We start from the raw sequence: 24220 nt of genomic DNA, 5'->3' as shown, positions 1-24220 counted from the left end.
GCAACGCTCGGCACGGTGAGTACATCAAGATGCATGGAAACGGCGTTTTGCACATTTTGAAAGGTTTTTATCACCTATAGTATAGCTACAGCACGTGCTTGCGAACTATCTGATGAATGGTATCAACTGCTAAGATAAACGGGAATATTATCCTATAAATTGCGAATCCTATGTTGGTAGCCACTTTCAAGGCCTCTTCGGCTCGAGTCTTCATCTGTCCCAGTCAGGGTGTCTGGTGGTTGCTACCAAGTTCACACAAACCAAGGTTTGGATCGAAAGGTAAGTAGGCTCGCTAGAGAGCCGTCTTTCGTGTCTCCCTACCTGCAGGTTACTCTGGGATGGCACCGATTGTTCACTACAGCCTAGCGTTCAAAGATACGGAGCCAAAAGTCCAAGGATATCTCTCTTAGGAGATGATAGCTACAGTTCATGGACACATATCTCTGTTCCTACGGCAGTACTACCTAGACCACCTTCGCTACATCAAGCATTACCCCCAAGCTCCTCAAATTTGATGAGGCAAGTATGCTCCTGCAGGGATATTAGTGTTGAACACGCGTCATTTCCGGGTTGTGCAAGTCAGGATAAAGTGAACACACCAGCATCTTGGGGAATCTATCGTCATAAAAGACCTCGAATCGAGCAGTAATCCCCGGCGTGATATCTTCAAACCCCGGCGCGATCGTGGTGCTGTACTTGCGGTATATCGTTGCCGCGAGCGTCGTCATTTCAGCCATTGCCAAGCTGTTGGAAATTGAATCAGTGTTTTGCACAACGACTACACAAAAGGTTTGCGTTCAAAAAAGGAAACAGAGGAGGAAATAACGGACTGTAAACCGATGCACATCCTGCCGCCACTCGAAAAGGCCCAGAACCAGCGGTTCATCTCAGCCGCCTGCGGCCCCAGCCAGCGATCGGGGTCGAAAGTGCGAGGATCCTTGAAAACCTCGGGGTTACGGTGGAGGGTGAATGGAGACATTCCCACGGTAACATCTGCCGGGATATTGTACCCGTCAATGACGGTATCGGCGGCGCTCGATCTCGGCTCAAAGGTTGGCAAGGGGGCATAGAGCCTTAGCGTCTCCTTGATGATGGCATTCAGGTAAATGCATTTGTCGCTCGCCTCGGCGGTGGGAAGGCTGTGGCCGTTGAGTGACTCCCCGGATAGTTCGAGGACTTCCTGCCTCAGCTTCTTCTGAAAGGCCCTGTTTCTGGGCTGGGAGAGGGACCAGATTAGGAACATGAGCGTGTCGCTGGTGGTGTCGATGCCGGCCAGGAAGTGGTCTGCGCACTCCGAGGCGATCTCCAAGCCGTCCAGACCGTCTTTCTTATGGGTTTTGTGGTACGCCCAGAGGCGCTCGAGGATAGACGAGCCCTCGGCTTCCTCCAAAGGCCGACCACCCTCCTTCTCGGACGTTTCTATATCCGACCGGAAGCTCCTATACGCCTGCAGTGCAAACTCTCGAATGCCGGTGTATGTGGCGGGCTTCTGCATGGGCAGCAGCGGCTGGACGACGGTCTCCATTCTTTTGGTGCGCGAATAAAGCCACTTCGTCACTGTATTCATGTGCACGGTGTACCACGAAAGCTTGCGCCGAGACGGATCCAAAATGTCGCCAATCAGAGCCCGGTGCGGCTCCGAGCCTTCCAGAGCAGATGTCGACCCGTACCTACCATACAGGAACTCGGTGATGTTATCGAGGGAGTAGTAATGCAGTGTGCTGAAGATCTCGCTCACGTGCCCCGGCTCCGCGTCGATGAGAGCCATGTACTTCCGCGCCTTCTCCTCAACCATGCTCGCAGAGGGCTCCTTGAGCATAGTGGATTTGGAGTAGGCGTGGGAGAGGAGCTTCTTCCTCTGGCCGTGCTCCGCCGCTGAGTGAAAGGTGAATAGGTTCTGGCGGCCGTAGACGTCAAACATGCGGTAGAAGCCCGTTCGGCCGTACTTGCTACCGGGCCCATAGATGGTCCGCAGCGCCGTCAGGCTGTTGAACGAGACCTCGTCCGGGCCGATGCGGACGACGGGGCCATATCTCTGGTGCAGCTGGTGGATGGTGCGGGTGCGCGCGCCTTTCCAGTCTTCGTAAGCCAGTCGCCATTTTGTCAGGGCGAACACCTTGGGCCCGGGCACGCGGCCCAGGGGACTCAGAAAGATGGGATCGAGGAGTAGATATTTGATGAGTAAGATGACCGGCACCAACACGACGGTGATGACCGACAAGGATGCCATTTGGAACAGCTTCTCACACTAACCCTACGAAATTGTCCCCATCTGTTGATTTGTAAATCTTAATGGCGGCAAGTAGCGAGCGGAAATTATAATAATAGGGGTTTGATAGAGCTGTGTGTGCTTTTTGACTTAAACTCGTTACTTGGGAGGAGTATAATACGTCGTACACCCCCACCACCTGTACCTTGTTAGATAACAGCTCTGATAAGCATCGCATACTGGCGAGAGCCGGCTGCAATGCTCTCTAAAAAAGGTCCGCTTCTTGGTCTAATCACAACCACTAAGACCACCCCTAAAATCAGCATTTGGCTGTCCCCCTCTTCCTTTAGCGGTATATAGCGGGGGGGCCGATAGCGATATCGATAGTCTTCGTGCTTATCAGGTCCAGCTGGCGCTAAGATACGTTCGACAACCTTGCTATGGAGGCCGAAATCTACCGATGTCGGACAACCCGACCCGAGCTAGGGGTTAGGGTTGACTGAGCGGGATACATTGTGTCCTGGTTCATGTTTACGCCCGCCCGACGACGACAACGGCGACAGACACTAGCAGTGCATTTACAGGGAAGTATTCGGTGCTTCAGCCACAGGAGAGACCTCAGATTTACCACGACTCCATCTACCCCAAGTGCATTAAGGAAGCGATGGTCTCCTCCCCAACTCCCGTGGTTGGAGGTCATTGTCACAGCCGGTAGTGCAGGCCTGGGCGCCGCAGCCGCCCGTCTCTTCGCACAGCACGGATAACGCGTCGTGGTCAACTACATCACCAACGCGCAGCGCGCCGAGCTCGGCGGCGGCGGCCACATCGCGATGCAGGCGGACCTGGGCTTGCAGAATGACGTGGAGCGTTGAGCGCCTCGTGCGCGAGGACCGCGCCTTCGCCATGAACGTCAAGTTACACCTAGAGCTCCGCAACCCCCATAAAGCCCATAGCCCATCCCAATCACCCGCAAATGGGCTAGGCTTTGGACCCTACCTTCCGGCCCACCGGTGGGCTATGAGCCTAAGTAGAAGCCCACTGCGGGTTAATGGGCCCCCAGATGAACCCCAAACAGTATAAACATGCCAAGAGTTTAGATGCCAAGTAAAGTTGAACTCCCTTTTAGGGGTTTTAAAATTACCATTGGTTTTACCCCCGTTTCTAGGCCTTATGATCAAGGTAATATTTTATTAGTTTGAATTATTTATAATCAATCACTAGTTATATCTCTATATCGCGTCTAAAAGCGTGAGAAAACGCGTTATTTAGATAGTTTATAAATTACAGAAGTTCACCTAGAAAGTAGTAGTACTTCTATATAACCTATGATATATATCTTGTTAAAACATTAAGATTAATGGTATCTCGACTTCTACTAGTTAGATTTTATTTGAAATTAAAATATATACTTATATAGCTACTTTTATTATTAACGCTGAATTTGAATTTTATATAACTATTAAAAGGGTTAGAATATAATTTTGTATAGCAATTACAAGATGCCGGATGAACCCCTTCGAAGGTTAGGCCCACATCCCACTGCTGGTTGGGCTTTGCGGAGCGCTAGGACTCATACCTCTGGCTGCTGCAGGCGGCGCGGCCGCACCTCGATGAGACGGAGAGGACGTTCGTCACAACCTCTTCCATTGCGGGTGTGCAGGGTATGGGGAGCTCGTTGGTACGTTTTCTTGACCCCCGGGTAGCCCGGTGTCGGACTACCAGGACGAGTATTGCGCGAGTTCTCGAGAAATTAATAACGTCTTGTCGCTCAGGTTTGTTTGGCTACGAAGGTTGCACAGCTACACATGATCAGGGGCCTCGCCACCATGGTGACGCCGAAGATCCGGGTGAATAGCGTGTCGCCTGGGATGTTTCAAATAGTGAGGATATTCCTGTCTGTCTACCACGAGAGATAGAAACCGGGGCTAATCTTGTGATCACTAGGAATGGGCAGAGTGGTTTAGCGAAGAGCAGAAGGAAGCCCACAGGCAAAACATCAAGCTGAAAAGGTTTGTCGCGGTCGAGGTAAGCTGTTTGAACCCGAACCCTTCTGTCACTTCAAAGGGTTGTTAACTTATTGGCACCACAATCAGGATGTGGCCGCCCAGGTTCTTAGTCTGGCGAGGTCGAAGAGTATGACTGGGGCAAACATAATCATTGATGCTGGATATGCGCTATAGAACCAACAGAAGGAAATGAAACAAGTAATTGCAAAGGCTCTTCGGCTTCTCCTCAATGTATTGCAGTAGGTATGCAATCGTCGTGCATGGGGTACAATCGTGGTGTATGCTATCATGGCTGGCTTTCCGACTCACTCAAGGCCATGCCAAAAGAGGCTGAATGTAGCACAAAGTTGTATCCAGGAGCGAATTGTTTGTTAACTAGCCAACCAGACGATTGAATGGTCTGATTTTAATTAGGAGCAGATAGTCTCAATAGTGGTGCTACCATAAAAGAGAGAGGTAATCTACCCTATAAAAGGTTCAAAGTTGATTGATAGAGGTATTACATACGGGCCGAGACCATAATTATAAAGGCGGCGATTAGAGCCGTGTTAGTCGTGAGCCAAAAATTAGGTTGTCGTAGTGGTCCAATCCGTCGCCCATACACATGGCCATCCACTGCCTCATTCGAAAATCTTCCCGATGACCTTATCCGTCAAGCCCTGCTCGCGCGGAACGAGTGCAGACTCGTAATTGTCGATCTCCTCCTTTATCCCGCCGAGGCTCAGGTCTGCGGTGCCTGGCCACACGTAGCGGCTGCGGAAGACGAGCTTCCAGAAGAGGAAAAGCACAATGAAGAAGCCAATCATACCGTAGTCGAGGAAGAACCACATGACGTCCCAGCCGCCCTTGATGAAAAGGTCGTAGCCGCCGGCCAGCAGCATGAAGAGCGTGCCGCCCATGGCAAAGTAGGACGTGTACGGCTGGAAGCGGCCCTTGTAGGGCAGGGTGTCGCGGGAGATACCCTGGCGCTTGAGAGACGAGAAGAAATGCCTGTAGGTCACGGCCGTGCAGAGATAGTTGATAAGCTGGCAGCAAGTGACCAGGTCGACGAGATAGTTCATGACATTGGCTGATGAGCTGCTGACCTGCATGAAGGCGAGCAGGCAGAAGCTGAGCGAGAAGAGCAGGGCCCAGAGCGGGACACCGGCCTTGGTGCACCACGAGAAGAAGCGCGGGGCGTGGCCCTCGAGGGACATGCCGTGCAGGGTGCGGGTCGCCGCGAAGAGGAGGCCATTGCCGGCGCTGAAGATGGATGTCATGATGAGCGCGTTGACGAGGGAGGGTAGGCCGTTGATCTTGAGCCGCTCCATTGCAATGACGTAGGGCCTGTGTAAAGAACATTGTTAGGACAAGTGATTATAGGGAATGACCGACCGTTGTTGAGAGTACTTACGATGCAGCGCCAGTGCCTGATCCGCTGAGTGCACCACCGAGAATAGCCAGGAGGGTGGTGTCGTTGTACGGGATGACGATGCCCATACAAAGGGCAGATCCCACGAAGAAGAGAAGGATTCGCCAGACGAAGGACCGGAAGGCAGGGGGCAGGATCTTGCGGGGGTTCTCGGTCTCGGCAGCCACCATGGAGATGTACTCTGGGCCGCAGATTCTGTTTTTGGATACGGTCAGTCCCAGCACACAGTCATACCGGGAGGAGTAGGGGGCGTGGCTGTAGGTGGCAACACTTACGAGAAGCTGGCTTGATACACGCAGGATAGGACGCCCAGGAATTTGCCCGTCCCTCCGGACACAATGTGCTCGACAAAGGCGCCCGGGTTATTCCAATATCGGAAGCCGTAGCGATCATGCAGGGGGTTGCCGCCCAGCATAGTGATGAAGGTGAAGCAGAACAGGCCCAGCATCAGAAACACCTTGAAGATGGACAGGTAGAACTCGGAGATGCCGAAGTAGCGCACGGTGGCCACGTTGAGGACAGCATATAGAACGATCATAGCGACGATTATGGCCTCGACGGGGACTTTGTCGGTCCAGAAGGTGATCATGATGTTCATGGCGACAATCTCGAAGGGCACAAGGAAGGCCATGTTGAGGAAGAAGTTCCAGGCCATGGCAAAGCCAAGAGCGCCATCAACCCATTCGCTGCCGAAGCGGATGAAGGGCGAGGGCACGGGTAGGTAGGTCACCATTTCGGCGAAGCACTCGTTGACAGCCCACATGACGGCACCCCAGATTAAGAAGGCAATGAAGAGACCCGCGGGACCGCCCTTGGGCAGAGCCGAGCCCATCTGCACATAGAGAGCTTCGAGGTTGTCAGCCTGCCGTGCTGCCTTTGTGAAGCAGAAGTTCTTGTCGACTTACAGGTGCCAATGGCTCCTCCAATAGCGAAGAGCTGGACTTCTGATCCTCGCAGCTTGCGGTGCAGATGCTGCGACCCTGAGGATATGTTCACAGATGTGCCCTGCTGAAAATCATCGTCAATCCTAGACGAAGGCTCCGTGGCGATGGATGGTGACGGAGGCCCTTTCTCAGAATACTTGGAGGCCGACATATTGATGTGGTGTGCTTAAGGGCTCTCGCGGTTGTCAATGTTGAGCTTTGGTCGTGGAACTGAGTCTCACAGCATGCCAAAGGGATCTTCTGGGCTGTGAAGAGGAAACACCCCGGCTAAATGAAGGATCCAGGTCGGGTAGTACCCACCGGAGTCTCGAAGCTGGGGTCGAATAATGACACTTAAAGCCGGCCGGGGGAGGGGCTGAAATCGGGGCCCGCTACATTTCTAACTGTACCGATGTGAGATAAGAGATTGTTAGCATTACCTGTGGTAAATCTGAGCTTATTTAGATAGCGGCCCCTCCTTCGCGGGCTCTGAGTGGGCCACAAAATTGGTAGATGCTAAAAATCCAGTAGATTCCTCTTTTTAGAACTAGAATCAGCACTACGATACAGCTCACGCCGCTATCGAGATACGCTTGGTCCCAGGGGTGATTGTTAGCATGTCGGCGCCGTATCGGGTGGCGGGATCGAGAATGTTACGGGGTAACACGACGTCTGTCGGACGCTAGTCCGCCCCTGTAGCATGGATGGCTTATCGACTATCGCGGCACTGGCCATGACAGGGCCAGGAGATATTAGCGGCCGGGGCATCCGACGCGTATCACCGCCATCGTACTTTTGCTTGACGGTTGCAAATCCGACAAAAGTGCCCCTGTGAAAGATGGAAGGATGATTAGATATCTATGTACCTAATATTGGGTAGACACGGAGCAAGTGTGCAAGAAAGTGCGAGTGAGTAGGGGCTAATAGTATATTGTGATCATATTGTGTATCTTCCAAAAGCAGTGAAGGTTTGAGAGTGAGAGAATCCTCCGGTGTTCGCTACGTCAGAAAAATCCGGACTCAGTGCTACATGGCCATGCAGCAAATCACCCGTGTATTTGCTATGAATCTATGAGTGCCTGTATTTGTCTCTTAATCTTGTTGTGGCATGTGTTCACTGCTTGAAGCTGCCGTTGGATAGTGCCTCCTCGTACTGGTAGTGCGGCTGGAACTCTACATACAACGTGTCCTATGTGCCATGTTAACCCAGGGCTGTTATCGGTCAAGGAAGGGGTCAGCAGACTACATACCGGAGTGCTAGCCATCTTGAAGTTATAAGCTGCCTCCTCGTCGCTCACAATGTGCTTCTTGTGCCCGGCGCTGTCAGCCAGCAGCTGCACCTTGCAGCTCCTCTCCATCAAGCAGAAGAGGAACGCCGCCTCATCCACCGTATAGCCCGTCGTCAGCAGGCCGTGGTTCATTAAGATTGCCGCCTTGCCGGTCTCGCCCAGGCTCTCCGCAATCTTCTGGCCCTCCGACGCCTCGTTGGCAATGCCGCCGTAGTCCGAGTACACCGAGTGCGCGTTGTAGAAGTAGCACACGTCCTGGTTGATCATCTCGAGCGGCCGCGCAAACGCCGAGTAGGCCCGGCCGTGCACCGAGTGCGTGTGGCAGATGGCGTGCACGTCGGGCCGCGCGCGGTGCACGGCGCTGTGGATCTGGAACCCGGCCGCGTTGATGGACCCGGCCGTGTTACCACCGACGACCTCGCCGTGGATGTCGACACAGATCATGTCGCTGGCCTTCAGCAGGCCAAAGTGCACGCCGAGCGGGTTGATCCAGAAGCGGTCGGTCCACTCCGGGTCGCGCACGCTGATGTGGCCCGAGATACCCTCGGCGTAGCCCTCGTGAGCAAAGACCCGGAAGGCTGCCGCCATGTGTTCGAGCTGCCACTGCCGCGTCTCAGCATGCGAGCTAAATTTTGGAATGCCGGGGAGGCCTTTGCCTCTGTGAGCCATGGAGGCTAGGGCGTCGACATTGCCGTCTATTGACTTGGTAGGCGGGGCGGGCGAGAAAGCCACGAGGTCTGCTGTTGTGGATGGTGCCATGGTGATTCAGCTGTACAAAATGAAGTGTTGCAGAGCGACGAAAAAAATAGAGGCGTATTGCAATGTGAACAGTCAATGATAACCTGATTAGCAAGACGTTGGGGCAATGTCACACAAATACATACACCTAACCTTGATTGCAGTCAAAGGCGCTCTATCTCCGTGATAATCCCATGCTATGCCCATCTACATTCCGCAGAGACAAGATAAGAGGATGCTAGTGGCTTGCGATAACCTGGTGTCGATCTAGCCGACACATGTAGATTATCTTTGTAAGGCGCATAGAATATCTCACCCCGCTTGGGGCGAAAACTGTATCTGTGTCAACCCACTTGGGTCAGCGTATAGCCATTGTCGGCCTAGCCGACAGTGCAGAGCTGGCACCTCAAATCTTCCCTACCAACCCGAGGGAGGGCATTAGACGGCCTGTACAAAAGAAATAGAGATCACAGAACATTGCCCAGCCCTGGGGCAAAAGTTCAGCTTGTGCTCTATTATACCTTGTCGCGTTCTAGCTTCTAGCTCACTCAGAAGAACGCCCATAGTGGATACCAAGGTCCAAGAAGTTCTCAGTCCGCTGAGCTATCGCTTGACCCAGCGTATGGGGTACCAGAATACACTGCCTGTGCTGGTTGCTCTGGGCGTAGTTCTGGTTTCCTATGTCATATACAATATAAGACAAACGATGGCAACCGAGGATGACAGGATGACTGATATACGATAGCTCGCCTTTGCAATTGACATCCCTTATGGTAAGGGGCTGCCGGAGATCTCAGGGGCGGTACCCGTCTTTGGCCATCTGTTGAAGCCCGGCGAGGACCAGCATCCACAACGTCATCGACGCTGTGGTCTACATCCTTGACATGGAGTCGCAGTACGCGGGGATGAACGAGGGGTGGAACAAGGTCTTTGCCGATCGTGTTAGCGCGCCTGTGCGGGCCACCATCGGGGTCAGGGAGCTTCCTGACGCGCGGACGATCGTCGAGGTCATGGCGGTTGCCGTGGTTGAGTTCTAGTGGGGGGATCTGCGGCGTAGCTTGGACAAGGGCAGCAGGGACGGAACCACGTGGGAAACTTGGAGATGCTTGGCCATGACTTGGGCAGGTGGGCTCCTGAGTTCCTGGTTATCGCTTATCGCGGGAAATTGGATATGTCCTGAGCGCTCCCTGGGCACACGCCCGAGTGCTCACCGAGCATAACCTGACCTCGGGAGCATTGGCATCACTAAGAATACCCTTGAGTAGACTGAGTAATCACCCTGTGCTACTACCTATGAATAGTTAGTGAGTATGACCTGCATACAACATAAAGCGGTGGATTCCCGATCGGGAAATTGATCCGCCGCCTAAAATCCGGCACATAGAACTACATATGTAGGTACTTTTGTACATCGTAGATCGTAGACATGCATGAAAACTTTATTTGGCCAAGCATTCGCCTACAATCACCTGCTTCTCTTTTTCCTTCGTGTAAAAAGACAAGAATAGTCGGCCGCATTTGTGGCCTTGTGATGTCCTCTTAGTTGGTTCTTTGAGATGTCTTTTCAAATGTCTTTTAATATGGATGTAAATGCGGTAAAAAAAGCATAGTTTGTGCAAGAGACTTTTCGATGTATAATCAGGGATTTTTAGCATCGAAAACAAAAAGATATCTCACGATGATCTCCGATAGGGGGAATCGAACCCCCGGCTGCCGTGTGAGAGACGGCGATGTTAGCCACTACACCATATCGGATATTGGATGAAAGGAGGAGCACAATTTGGCTAGATGAGTCTGTGATTAGGATTTAGGTTCATAAAACTTTATAGAATTACGCATGGACACGCCAGTTACCTCTGTTTAACGGGACTTCGTAAATTTGTGCACAATATTCACCTGTCGCTTCTCTTTGACACCAAGTTATTATAATTCAATATCTTTACATCTTCCATCACCAGCAGCGGGGGCAGTGGTAGCGCGTAATATTGCAAGGCTATGAGGCACAAAATATATTGAGATCCCCGTACGGTCGTTGCTTTTTTTGCACCTTTTTTTCCCCTTTAAATTTGCTACATCTGTTTGGTTTCTCTAAAGGCCCGTCTTAGGGTCATCAGTAGATATAGCGGATGAACCGTACTCGTGGGGGAAGTGCGACCGAGAGATATATATTTCTAACCCTTACTTTCTACATCATAAAATTAGCATGGGTTAGCCCTTTAATATTGAGCCTGTTGTTTAAATTTTATCGCTCTTTGTCTATGTCATTTACACCCAAAATCAGCTTAACCTCTACAGCCTTCGTTAGGATAAATATCTCGTTCTATACGAGGCCTGACGTATAATCTATCTGAACAGTCGCATAAGAGATATACGCCAGGCTAACATCCTAGATACGGAATTCCTGCATCGCGGGTGGTATAGACCGCAGCACCTGCTAGAGAGAGTCTGCTTCCCTATCTCGGACACCCCCTACGGCGCTGTCCCCGATGTTAACGCGGTCTTGTCTCACTCCTAGACTGATCGCCTGGTCTATCGAGGAAGCAAGAAGCCGAAGTTCACCTTAGAACTGGGTGCTCTACGAGGCGTCAATGTTCAGATGTGAATACCTCATCTCTCCCTTGTCTTCTAACTATAGTTAGTAGTGGCCTGGCTTAACTGATAATATTCATTCTCATGTTCTTGTGTCATGTAGCTGTACGGGGCTAGTGTGACTGAACTTGCCTTCATCGGGTAGACCTGGTCGGAGTGGGTTGTATTGGTATCCGCGCACATTCCCACTTCAACCCGCATTCTGGCCTGCAATTCTCAAATGCTCACAGCTCACAGCTCACCGTCTGCACTTCTCCATCCGTCCATCCACCAGCATCCTCATTCCTGTCGACCTCGTATTACCAAATCTCACCAACCCCCCTGCATCCCCATGAGCTTCGCGAAGTCCATAAATGCGAACGGATCGCCTTCGCACATCCAATATGGTTTGCCCCCCTCCCTCTTCGTCCTTGCCCCCGCTGTTGATGCCGCCCACGGAGCTAGTCGATTGGATGGGTGAAATTGTGGCCGAGGGGTGCAGACCCGGAAGTTATCCCATGTGTGGTGCTCTCTTGATCTCCCAACATGTCTGTGTCCTGGGTTGCCTGATTTTGAGGTGTTGTTCTTTGCGATTGTGTACCACCCTCGCCGGCAGTCGCGGTTGTATCCTCTTGTTCTATGCCCGTGGCGATAGAGTCTACCCAGTGAAACTGCCCCAAGAGCCCGGGTTTCATCATGAAATCCGGGACGAATAGAACTGCCGATGCCCCAAGAAGTGTCCCCTTCTCACCAGGACTCGCTGATATTCAGCGGCCGTCCATTTTGCCGACCAGATCTGTCCGCAACTCTTCGAACGCTGGGTATTCACCAATACATGTCGCACATTCTGGGATTCAATCGCAAATCAATGTCGGTGAGTCTGCCATCTTGATATATACTAGGTACGAACAGAATGCAATGATACTGATCCGCGTCTCTAAGATGACGAAGATATGGCTTCTTTCTGAAATTTTCAGTACCGTAGTATCTACTTACCTGGTGACTCGACAGGTTTCTCGACTTCCTCCTCATTTTCCTCGACGCCATTTTCCTCGACGCCATTTTCCTCGACGCCATTTTCGTCCATTCCCCCCCCCGTGTCCGGTCCCAGCCTTCCTGGATCAGCTCCGAGGCCATTTCGACACCTCTGAGCTCGGTAAAGTACACGGTGGACATCGTATTGTCGCCAATCTCGCACCCTTCTTCGACACTCAATGTGTTTGTCACTGCTGCAGTGCTGATGCGCCTGGTGTATCCACTTCGGTCAGTGAATATGCGAGGGGTGCTTAGTTCTCTCACCTTGTTGTGCGTCGCCTTCGCTGCTTCACAGTCTTCGATAAATTCTTTTGATGGTGCAGATCATGGTGCCTGGATGAATGCCTGTCGATTTCCCCACTCTCCTCGTGGCACAAAACCCCGGGAAATCGGTACCCTTTGTCCATATCCGCGCCTCCGTTGGTGTCCATACTCCCTTTGACCGGTCGGCTGTTCGTCGAGCGATGATCCGGAGGACTATCTATTACTGAAATGCACATCGGGACTTTGGACACTTGTATTCCATTAGAAGGTACTTAGTATTTACTGTTTAGCCTGAATGCTTTTCCTATAGCTCAGTCTCTTCCTCTCTCTATTCCTTTCTTCCATAGCCTCCATAAAATAAATGCATTTTACATCTTCATATTCTTTATGGTCCCCGGGTAGCACCCACAGAAGGTTTGAGCCCGAGTTTGTGTATTCGTATCACTTCCTAATCGTCGTACACTATCCTATACACATTTTCTCTGTATACCTCGCTGTCGGCACTGCAATTATGCGAGGAAGAAACGCAGCACGCTGCTTAGCTACCGCGTCCACGAGCGTCGTCCACGAAGAACACCGCGCACCTGACTTCCTTCTTCCCTTAATCTAGTGAGTTTCCACCGATCCTCATCGATGGAGCACGCCGCATATCTCCTTCTTTACGCCTCCAACCTCGATCGATTCTCATCGACGACACACAATGCCTATCCTCTTCTTATTCCCTTACTCTCGAGAGTGACGATCAATGGTCATCGATAATACACACCGCGTACCCTCTCCTTCTTCTCCTTCACTTTCGCGAGCTTCAACCAATTTTCAACGAGTGAGCATATCGCACTTTCTAGCCAGCCCGAAAACAGCATTCTCACGATCACCTTTCTCAACACCCGCGATGAACCTAAGCACGGAAACTGGCCTACGACACCATATGGGGTCTCCAACATAGGAGGTCTCGCCCACATGAACTACGCTATGCTCGTTGGGGGTCTTTAGCATCAATACTTCTCTCATGGCTCGGGTTCTTTCTATCTCTGCCCCTCGTCTATAGCTTCCATATACTCAATACATTCTGCATCTCCATACCCTCTATGGTCTCTAAGTACCCCCAAAATACGCACCAAATATCAGTCGCTTCTCCTTGCAGACCGCTGTTTATTGCGCCTCGGTCGCATAGTACTTCAAGGCGGACAGCACTGTCTAGCCCTCTAGGCTATCCTGCTGTCAATGTCCTGGGAAGAGCCCAAATAGTATTCTCATTCTATCCTCAGCCACAATCGTTTCACTACTTGATGCTGGGTAAACCCTATCCCCAGCCTATCTTGATGATGTGCATGGTCTCGTGGGGACTACATTCATTATCCAGCGCAGCCGGTATGGTCAAGACTTCCACGCAACTCAGCTCAACAACGAAACGATTCAACGAAAGGGGATCTGGCTCTGTAACTGATGGTTAGACAGATTAAAAAGGCGTTGTGCATCTTCCAGCGATCGAAACTGGTGGCTTCGAGTTGGAGGGCCAACTGATCACACCCAAGAAGGTCGATCGACAGAGTCCACAGGCAGATAGACCGAAGCTGAGGATGAGATGATGCTAGTAATTCAAATTATCGCCGTAGTATGATCTGGATATCTTGCTCTTTGTGCTGCTGGTACGTCTGCATTCTATCTTCATCAAAAATCCCCATGTGGGGTCCGCGGGTGGGTATCCAATGCCAAGGTTGTACCCGTGGACTGCATGACATAGGGACCGTGCACGCACGCCATACCAAGCACGGCGTAGCGTGTAACCTTAATGATCTATAAGTCTTACCGCATCTCAACGACGTGTATCTTCAGTTGACAACATGATGCGTTTATATGAGACATAGCTGAACAGAATCAGAGCTAGAATACAGTTGAAGCGTTCAAGTTGATGGATGGGAGTGGCAGTGATACTATATAGTGTCATATGTTCTTTTTACGACTCTAGAGACTGTCTAGGACTACACTACTGCCTCAATAATCATGAGAAGTGGGTTGGACTTGCCGCGCAAATAGTTGAGGAGGGGAAGTTGAGAAATGGGTGTTTCCTAAAGGACACCCCATGCACCCCCAGGCACAAACGCAGGTCCTGACCCCTGGGGTATAAATACCCCCTCCTTCCCCCCTCTTCCCCTTTTTTTCTTCTTCCTTCTTCATCTCCCCAACTCCTCACACCATACACCAAAAACATTTTATCAAATATTTTATCCACCCTTCGTCTTCCATCAGGCCTTCCATCATCAACTGATGTCTTTCATCATCATCTTGAGCCTCATTTCTTCCATCTTTCTACATCCACATTGATGAGATGAAGCCTGTGATCACCATGCCCTTGACGCATCGGTCTCTGTCACGTCTACCCAATCACATGACTGGTCAGTTGTGCCATCCACTTCCAACTTCAACTTCTTTTTTTCTTTCCTTACTTACATTCATCCTTCAGGTAACTCAACCACATACAACATGTCCCTTCAACATGCCTTGCACATGTCATGTCACGTCCACTTCATCCCATGACTGGTCAGTTGTGCCATCCACTTCCAACTTCGGGTTTCATTCCTTACATCCTTCGACAACTCAACCACATACAACATGTCCCTTCAACATGTCTTGCACATGTCATGTCACGTCCACTTCATTCTATGACTGGTCAGTTGTGCCATCCACTTCCAACTTCTTTTTTTCTTTCCTTACTTACATTCATCCTTCAGACAACTCAACCACATACAACATGTCTCTTCAACATGCCTCACACCTGTTAGGTTCATTATACATCATATGCCTTGTTTGTTCTGCCTGTCTCCTTTGCCTGTTTTGTTCGTTCCATATACTCACATTCATTGTTCAGACAACACACCAACATCCACTCAAACCATATCCAGCCTTGCCATGATGGACTTCAGCTTCAGAAGACTCAGCAGGCTTGGAACAACCGCAAAAACAAAAAACAAAAAACAAAAAACACAGAAGCACAAAAACAAAAACGATTTCAATCATCCACTTCAATCCACAGTCAATCATCCACAGTCAATCATCCACAGTCAATCATCCACAGTCAATCATCCACAGTCAATCATCCACAGTCAATCATCCACAGTCAATCATCCACAGTCAATCATCCACAGTCAATCATCCACAGTCAATCATCCACAGTCAATCATCCACAGTCAATCATCCACAGTCAATCATCCACAGTCAATCATCCACAGTCAATCATCCACAGTCAATCATCCACAGTCAATCATCCACAGTCAATCATCCACAGTCAATCATCCACAGTCAATCATCCACAGTCAATCATCCACAGTCAATCATCCACAGTCAATCATCCACAGTCAATCATCCACAGTCAATCATCCACAGTCAATCATCCACAGTCAATCATCCACAGTCAATCATCCACAGTCAATCATCCACAGTCAATCATCCACAGTCAATCATCCACAGTCAATCATCCACAGTCAATCATCCACAGTCAATCATCCACAGTCAATCATCCACAGTCAATCATTCACAGTCAATCATTCAAGTCAACACAAAAACAAAAAAACAAAAAAACAAAAAAAAAACGATTTCAATCATCCACATCAATCTACAGTCAATCATTCAAGTCAACACAAAAACAAAAAAAACAAAAAAACAAAAACAAAAACAAAAAACGATTTCAATAATCCGCTTCAATCCACAGTCAATCATCCACAGTCAATCATTCAAGTCAACACAAAAACAAAAAAACACAAAAACAAAAACGATTTCAATCATCCACATCAATCTACAGTCAATCATCCAAAGTCAATCATCCAAGTCAATCATCCAAGTCAGTCATCTACATTCGACCATACGCAACACTGCAACACTTCAACTTTGAAAGAGGAGGAAAGAAAAGAAACGGTCTTGTGTCGACAAGAGTCTCCGAAGGAGTGTCTCTGAAGGAGGCTTCTCGTCAGGAAGAGGTTACAGCGTGTACCCATTTGAAGGAGACTCTCAAGACCGTTTGCTGTGGTGGTAAAAAAAAAGTTGTTGCTCGACGTTAGCGCTTGGTCACCTTCACTCAACCACTTCGATCAATCAATTATCCACATTCAAGCAATCGACATCCAAGAAATCCACATCCAAGAAATCCACATCCAAGAAATCCACATCCAAGAAATCCACATCCAAGAAATCCACATCCAAGAAATCCACATCCAAGAAATCCACATCCAAGAAATCCACATCCAAGAAATCCACATCCAAGAAATCCACATCCAAGAAATCCACATCCAAGAAATCCACATCCAAGAAATCCACATCCAAGAAATCCACATCCAAGAAATCCACATCCAAGAAATCCACATCCAAGAAATCCACATCCAAGAAATCCACATCCAAGAAATCCACATCCAAGAAATCCACATCCAAGAAATCCACATCCAAGAAATCCACATCCAAGAAATCCACATCCAAGAAATCCACATCCAAGAAATCCACATCCAAGAAATCCACATCCAAGAAATCCACATCCAAGAAATCCACATCCAAGAAATCCACATCCAAGAAATCCACATCCAAGAAATCCACATCCAAGAAATCCACATCCAAGAAATCCACATCCAAGAAATCCACATCCAAGAAATCCACATCCAAGAAATCCACATCCAAGAAATCCACATCCAAGAAATCCACATCCAAGAAATCCACATCCAAGAAATCCACATCCAAGAAATTCACATCCAAGCAATCCACATTCAAGCAATCCACATCCAAGCAATCCAAATTCAAGCATGCACATTAAAAGCAAGCAATCCACTTCAAGCAATCTACATTGAAAGCAAGCAATCCACATTCAATCATCTACTTCGATCATCTACACCCGACCATCCGCAACACTGCAACACTTCAACTTTGAAAGAGGAGGAAAGAAAAGAAACGGTCTTGTGTCGACAAGAGTCTCCGCAGGAGTGTCTCTGAAGGAGGCTTCTCGTCAGGAAGAGGTTACAGCGTGTACCCATTTGAAGGAGACTCTCAAGACCGTTTGCTGTGGTGGTAAGAAAAAAGTTGTTGCTCGACATCAGCGCTTGATCACCTTTATTCAACCATTTTAATCGATAATTCACATCCGACCATCCGCAACGCATCGACTTCAAAAGAGGAGGAATGAAAAGAAACGGTCTTGTGTCGACAAGAGTCTCCGAAGGAGTGTCTCTGAAGGAGGCTTCTCGTCAGGAAGAGGTTACAGCGTGTACCCATTGAAGGAGACTCTCAAGACCGTTTGCTGTGGTGGTAAAAAAAGTTGTTGCTCGACATCAGCGCTTGATCACCTTCACTCAACCACTTCAATCAATCAATCATACATGTTCGATTACCCACTTTCAACTACACACAATGCCTCTGCTTTCAATTGGAGGAATGGAAACATGCGATCTTGAATGACAAGAGTCTCCGCAGGAGGGTCTCTCTATCGTGTACCACATCATCGTTACGATAGTCTTGCTCAATTCATAACATTTTGCATCCAGCAGCCTTTTTTGTAGCACACGGAGATTTTTCTGTAGGCACAAGCCAGAGCTGAAAAGTAAACTCAGGTGGAATAAATAAATGAATCAACAATTAAAAACAATGTATCATTCTTCATTCTTCATGCTAAGATGTTACGTTAAGCCTCATCTGTAAAGTTATAATTGATACACGTATACAACCACAATTAGGTGAGATCCCTTCGCCGAACGATACAATATTTAAACCTTTGGCTGATCACGGCTTTGGATCGGCTAATATGGCTGGTTTGGTACGATGTCTTTAATTAAGTCTAAACAATGCAGCCTACAGGGGAAAAGAAGCGTGCGTCAAGTGTATGCTCTATCGCGGTATCGATATCGACTTTCGCAGAGAAGAGTATGAATGTCTAGCTCCTTTCAGCTGTATAATAATACATGACCGAGCTGCGATAGTTAAACTTCTACTCGAAAGAGGTGCTAACCCTTATATTAAACCATGCGGTGATAGGCAGGGGGTTATGCTCTTGTATATTGCAGCAGTGTTGGATGCTCTATCTCTGAATTCACATCTTCCAACCCAATTCAAAGCGAACTCTTAGGCTCTCTTCTTCTCGGACTATAAGCCGTCCCTCCAACCTGCCCAACACCCTCCACGTGACGTAACCACCTAACCCGATCATTCGTATACTGCTCGATCCTCGGCCTCAACTTAGTCTCATGTAAGTTAAAATCATCCACCGTTCCAATACGAAGAATACTATGTCCCGGGAATGCCTCGCCAACGCGATACATGAGCGAACCACAAGTTGAACAGAAGAAGTTGGTCATTCTTTTGCCCGAACCGATTGTTCGAGACTGACTGTAGGATGTGAGATTCTCGCGACCGCGCAGGTGTCTCAGATGGGTATCTGCAACTATAAAATTGGAGGCGAACATGGAGGCTGTGATTTTGCGGCAGTCTGAACAGTGGCAGAGGAATGTGTCAATAAGCCCAGGACCTTCGGTTGGCTATGGTTTGCTGTAGATGTTAGTGGTGTGCGATTTTTAGTATTGAGGTATGTGCTACACCCACGAAGGCAAGTTGTATGGCACCGCAGTAGCATGTAGCTGTCGCTTGGGTCTCTTCAGACCAACCGTCATCTGCGCCGCCGGCTAGGGGTATGTAGGGCTTGGATTTGTCGGTAGACATTGTCTTGTTTGAAGCTATCGAGTATTGATGAGACTATGTATAGCGAAGAATTACTGATAGAGATGATTGCACCGTTGAAAGAAGTGCGTTGAATGAGAAAACTTAAGTATTATTAATCAAGTGCTGGTGACCTCGGGTAGTATCCAATGGGAGAGTTATGAACTGGTACTTCCCAGGTTAATCGCCCGTACTCGGGACGCGGCAGCAATTTGGGGGCTGAACTTCAAGCCTCGGTACAAAATCCCCCGCATAACTATTTCTGACAAAATCTAACTATCAAGTGGACGGAAAATGGGGTTGTATTGCCTATTTAGCTAACTGAAATATTAGAGTAGATTGATAATAATGGATTTCTGGGGTTTCTTTTATCTTGAGTTAATAGGTAGATAAATCGTAAATATCTGTCGTATAGAGTTACCTGAAGGATAAAACCCTTTTGCATTGGTCATAGTCCTTCCGTTTTTTCCATTCGAAAAGAAAAAATTACACCAAAGGCAATTTCAAATGGGAAAGTATCACTCGTCTTGGTATAGCTATATGACATGTTGAGCTTGATGTCACGATTATCACTTCACACCTTTATTCAAAAAGAACTACATCCCACCCCTAAATATCTATGTTTCCCCTGGAATCACCATATTGTCTCCATTACTATGATAATTCTCTTGATCAAATTCCTCACGCCATGGATAGAGATCCATCGGACTCGGAATCGTCGAACTACACGGAGACGTCATACAACCCAGAATACTACAACCATCCAGATTCAAGCATATACTGCATATCGTGTGAATGGGCTATCTCCACTGAGTACCCTTGGATGAAAAGATATCGAGCGTGTAAGTCTGCAATTGATGACATGAAATTATTCTGACAGACACAACGCTCATAGTACATTTAACCCCGGGCGGAACCCAGTTGTCGGATGTTTGTATAGCCGAATATGACTGGCATGAAGAAGAGTATAATACTAGTCCGAAGAACCGCAATATTGAGACGTTTGGCCCCTGGTATTTCATGGCTGATAGTAAGCCAGCTAAAGCATTCATGATCCATGAGTGTTGTTGGCTCCTCTTGATCAAGCATTTTGCAAATGAGGAGGTCAATCTAGATAGGCTTTTCGAAGTTTGCAGGAACATACCCGCCTCAGCGAAGGCTATACCTTACAGTAAGCTTCTTATTCCCACGGGCATACTAATATTTAACAAAACTTATCTAATTGCTCCAGGAAAGGAAAATCTTATCGAAATTAACGAGGGTCCATGGTATCCCCTACAGCGACCTGTGATTAAGGGGATTGGGGATGCTAGCAAAGAGCTTTCGAAAACAAAAGGCTTCAAAAAGGGTTTCAGCAATAAGACGACTTTTAGGACTGACTGCTTCGGTTTACTCGCGATGGAGATAAGACTTGAAATTGCAGGTTACCTTTCCACTGTCGATTTCCTCAGTCTTCGATTTGCATCCCGAACAATGGCAGTTCTCTTTGAACTTCAATCCTTCTGGAAGACAAGATTTCGAGTGAATGGAGATCGTGGATTTTTGGCTTGTCTAGCGGATACACCACAAAACCGCAAAAGCAAGAGCTGGCGATCAATTTACCGCTGTACTGCAAAGATTGAACAACAATATCTCTACCTTTGGGCATTACGTCGACAGTGGAGAAACAACCGGTGGCTAGCAGATAGGTATTCAATGGTTAAAGGCTTGGATGATCAACCTGGCCTTCAAAATTGCTTGTTGCTTGGTGAAGTACCCTGGAACGGAGTCTCTGTTGAGATTCGCTGCGATAGGAACTGCAGACAGGGGAATGATTGGTCGAAGTGCAAAAATTGCTGGGAAGAGCATGTTCCCGTTCTGCAAGCCGTTGCATTGGAAAATGTTACCAGTTTGGCCGTGTCTATCTTACCTGAAGGAACAAAAACCTATATCACTGGGTTTGATTTGATAAGTGCAGATTTTGGAACCCCGAACACCACTTTAGGATATCGACTACCAGGAAGTCAAGTAACAGTCGACCTCCGCGGCCAACAACTACAAGGATTTACGGTTATCGCGGGTGAGGGTGGAATATACGCGATACGTCCTATTTTCAAGACCAACATCATTGGAAGTTGGATAGGTCAGCCAGACGGTGTGTGCAACTCTACGCAACTCGTTTTAGAGGGTGGAATTAAAGCTATTTCGGGAAAGTTCGATGTAAGTCACTTCCGTCACTAAAAACTAGAAATAGAGGTAGAGGCTAAACCCAAGATAGTATTGCAGGATGATTAGTCTGGGCATAGCGTAGAGTTACCAGCCCCTTGCGAGCTCAACTCCTGTGCTATGGTTGCTCATAGTTATAATTACGCAATCTATATTTCGCTACATCTGTGTTATGAAATGAACAGCATTTTCAAACCTTGCCATAAAATGAATCTCGGAAGATTGGAAATCACAAAGTACGATAAACCTATAGTAAGCGCGACATTTAATAGTGTTGCTAGAGCTACGATATACTGTACTATCGCCCAGTGAATGTTGTTAGAAACAGGTGACTTGTCACCACTGCAATAGAGCAATCATTGGAATAAAATCCGTTAATAACACATAAAAAGCCAATCGCAGAGTAGTTACGATCCCATCCATCGGTTTGGTCCGACATGAAAACCCATCAGCGAGCGCGTAACTTCATATTTTGGATCAGGTTGTTGGTGCCTAGGTGCCAGGCACTATCCGCCAAGCGAGAGCAAATGATACTTTTAGCAGTTGGCTTAAACTATCTCTTTGCAAATCCTACGCAGCATCCGTTGCGTAATAACGATGTCTTCTTGCCCACTTGGCCGGGCTTCTCTCATAATCATCTCGTAGTCTAGATGAATATCCAGACTTGAACCCTCAAGCGATGTGATTACATCCTCTTTGACTCGTATTGACTGCTTAATCACTGGACTCTCTGGCTGTGGGTCGATCTCAAGACCCTCTGACCACAGTTCAACATCCACCCAAAAGGGTTGCCTGTGGATTTTGAGGAGCAAAACCAATCGAGTGTTGTGGTTGGAGTTGTGTAACCACCATTTGACATCCTTATAAAAATGACTCTGTGATTCTGAAAGCCCAATCTGGACGACAAGGGATGGCCAAGCACCAACAATTGTGGAGAGAGGATGCGGTTTTGGGACCATACTGACATCCGGTTCCTTTGCGCAAAAGCCTCCCTGCTTTGTTGCAGCGCCAGTCATTTCCCAGCGATCACTCTCAAATGATAAACCCGCGATTTCCATTGCCTGAGATAAGAAAATGGTACATCTACCGATAATGCAACCGTGCTGTACGCTAGGCATGATCCTGAGCAGGATGTTTTGATCGTCGAGAGTGAGTCGTACTCCGCCGATATTTTTTTCCAGAAGGTAATCACGTAGGTTATCGCTCAAGTTGGTAATCAAAAGGTATTGAGTTGTCTCCTGATTCGTATTAATCTTCCTTGCGATCTGGTCAATCTTTCTGTATAGAGTCAAACGGTCAATCTCCATTTCGAGCCGTTCAACTTTTTTAGTTGTTCGCCGCCTTGTGGGAAGAGTCAAACTTTCAGCGTCATCAGGAATATGAAAGTCCGATTCTGTAGATTGAAGACTGATGTGGGAATCACGTTCGGGGAAATCACGAGTTGGTTCGGATGTTGGCATCGCACCTTCCTCCCCACCTTCGTTCCCACGCCAAGATATTCCAGGATCTCCCATTGCAATGTCAGTAAACCACAGTAAGATGCAGGTTGACAAGCCTTGGAGGTTTTGTGGGGAGTGTTAAGGTCAAGATAAGGTGCAGATCTGACAGCACGTGAGGAATTTTGTGGTACAAGTGGTGACGAAAGCTGTCCCGAATGATGACGGTGTATTCCATCGTTTTCGAGAAGGCTGGACCTTGCAAAGTACCTAGAAGTATATTCATGTCCGTTATGTCATCTCTAGGCATCGTTGGAAAGCTAGTAAAATGCTTACAGAATACTGATGCAACAGGTGGGGACTACAATGCTAAACCTCCTGTGGACGAGCTTGCTCCTTATGAAACACTGATATTGTCTTTATCCCTTTATTACAACACTGGCCTGGGTAGTGTCTTGGGTTATTCAAGAACTTCGAATACTTCTAACATTAAAGACCGAGAATAGTGGGGGCATTCCCGAGGTCATAACCCTGGGGCCAGTATCGTATCAGACCCTTGCTTACTGACACTATACCACTTCAAGGTTGTTTTACTTTAGCAAATTTTGGTCAGACTAGGTTAGTCGCTAGGTTATCCCCGTACCTACATAGGTGGTATTCCAAAACCCATTTATGCAGCTGAGAACACGAGTTCTTTGGGTAAGATTCGTGAGCTTATTGAGACAATCCTCACCAAGTGTAGGGAGGTAACACCATTTTTGAAGCTCGATATATTGTTGGGAAAAGTCTTATGGAAGTGTTCAGTGTTTTATATAATTGGCCCAGGTCTTTCGAAAAGTATAAGAAGTATTCTAGAATTTTATCCCCCAACCCCATCCTTTGCAAATGCCACGAGATACAACGAATGCAATTGTGGACGAAATATAGAGAACACCTCCAAAAATAATCAGCCCATAGTACTCCCCATTGTTGTGCTGCTGAATAGCTCCTGCAATAGGGAGAGCGATGAGGGTGCCGAAGCTGACTAGAGTCCATGTAGTTCCAACCCTTTTTCCATAGTCTTGGATCTCACAGACCTGAGAAATGCAAACTGGTGCAATACTGATAGCTGAACCACTCCAGAAGCCGAACAGCACAGCGTAGCTAATGACAATCCCCAGGCTGTCGGGATCGACTAGATCCCCTGAAAGCCAAAGTATGAGAGTTAATAGGGAACACATTAAGCAACTCACGATCATGACGTTAAATCGACCTAACCGATCAGCCACCAGTCCTGGCAGGAAGCGCCCGAACACAGCACCAAGATTAAGAAAGACGAGAACTGCATATGACAACTGTTCGTCGAAGCCTGCATGAAGTGTGTAGGACGTGATATATGTGATTGGAATGAAAGCCGAAAATTCAGCAAGAAAGACACTCATCGTCGTGGATGCGTATTTTATATCTTTAAGA

General features: G+C 48.1%; 7 protein-coding genes across 7 annotated transcripts; 1 reads left to right on the top strand and 6 right to left on the bottom strand.

The window, feature by feature from the left end:
• Positions 1-483: 483 nt before the first annotated feature.
• PEX2_039300 (cytochrome P450) lies at positions 484-2230 on the bottom strand (the record flags this gene model as incomplete). The annotated part of the gene is made up of 3 exons (XM_016741205.1): positions 484-531; positions 600-744; positions 831-2230. The coding sequence occupies 3 exons, from the start codon at positions 2228-2230 to the stop codon at positions 484-486; spliced, it is 1593 nt and encodes a 530-aa protein (XP_016596699.1).
• A 632-nt stretch (positions 2231-2862) lies between these two features.
• Positions 2863-3114, bottom strand: PEX2_039290 (uncharacterized protein; the record flags this gene model as incomplete). Its single annotated transcript, XM_016741204.1, has 1 exon — positions 2863-3114. The coding sequence occupies one exon, from the start codon at positions 3112-3114 to the stop codon at positions 2863-2865; it is 252 nt and encodes an 83-aa protein (XP_016596698.1).
• Positions 3115-4835: 1721 nt separating this feature from the next.
• PEX2_039280 (Amino acid/polyamine transporter I) lies at positions 4836-6721 on the bottom strand (the record flags this gene model as incomplete). Its single annotated transcript, XM_016741203.1, has 4 exons — positions 4836-5541; positions 5609-5821; positions 5902-6472; positions 6532-6721. The coding sequence occupies 4 exons, from the start codon at positions 6719-6721 to the stop codon at positions 4836-4838; spliced, it is 1680 nt and encodes a 559-aa protein (XP_016596697.1).
• Positions 6722-7663: 942 nt separating this feature from the next.
• On the bottom strand, positions 7664-8597 carry PEX2_039270 (Class II aldolase/adducin N-terminal; the record flags this gene model as incomplete). The annotated part of the gene is made up of 2 exons (XM_016741202.1): positions 7664-7738; positions 7800-8597. The coding sequence occupies 2 exons, from the start codon at positions 8595-8597 to the stop codon at positions 7664-7666; spliced, it is 873 nt and encodes a 290-aa protein (XP_016596696.1).
• A 3008-nt stretch (positions 8598-11605) lies between these two features.
• PEX2_039260 (uncharacterized protein) lies at positions 11606-12610 on the bottom strand (the record flags this gene model as incomplete). The annotated part of the gene is made up of 4 exons (XM_016741201.1): positions 11606-11904; positions 12141-12256; positions 12310-12390; positions 12444-12610. 4 exons carry the CDS (start codon positions 12608-12610, stop codon positions 11606-11608), a joined length of 663 nt encoding a protein of 220 aa, XP_016596695.1.
• A 7205-nt stretch (positions 12611-19815) lies between these two features.
• Positions 19816-21347, top strand: PEX2_039250 (uncharacterized protein; the record flags this gene model as incomplete). The annotated part of the gene is made up of 2 exons (XM_016741200.1): positions 19816-19969; positions 20008-21347. 2 exons carry the CDS (start codon positions 19816-19818, stop codon positions 21345-21347), a joined length of 1494 nt encoding a protein of 497 aa, XP_016596694.1.
• Positions 21348-21880: 533 nt separating this feature from the next.
• On the bottom strand, positions 21881-22846 carry PEX2_039240 (uncharacterized protein; the record flags this gene model as incomplete). Its single annotated transcript, XM_016741199.1, has 1 exon — positions 21881-22846. One exon carries the CDS (start codon positions 22844-22846, stop codon positions 21881-21883), a length of 966 nt encoding a protein of 321 aa, XP_016596693.1.
• Positions 22847-24220: the final 1374 nt, after the last annotated feature.

This window comes from Penicillium expansum, assembly GCF_000769745.1.
Source record: "Penicillium expansum strain MD-8 chromosome Unknown contig127, whole genome shotgun sequence".
In the NCBI taxonomy this organism is placed as follows: domain Eukaryota; kingdom Fungi; phylum Ascomycota; class Eurotiomycetes; order Eurotiales; family Aspergillaceae; genus Penicillium; species Penicillium expansum.
This window is presented reverse-complemented; position numbering and strand designations above follow the sequence as displayed.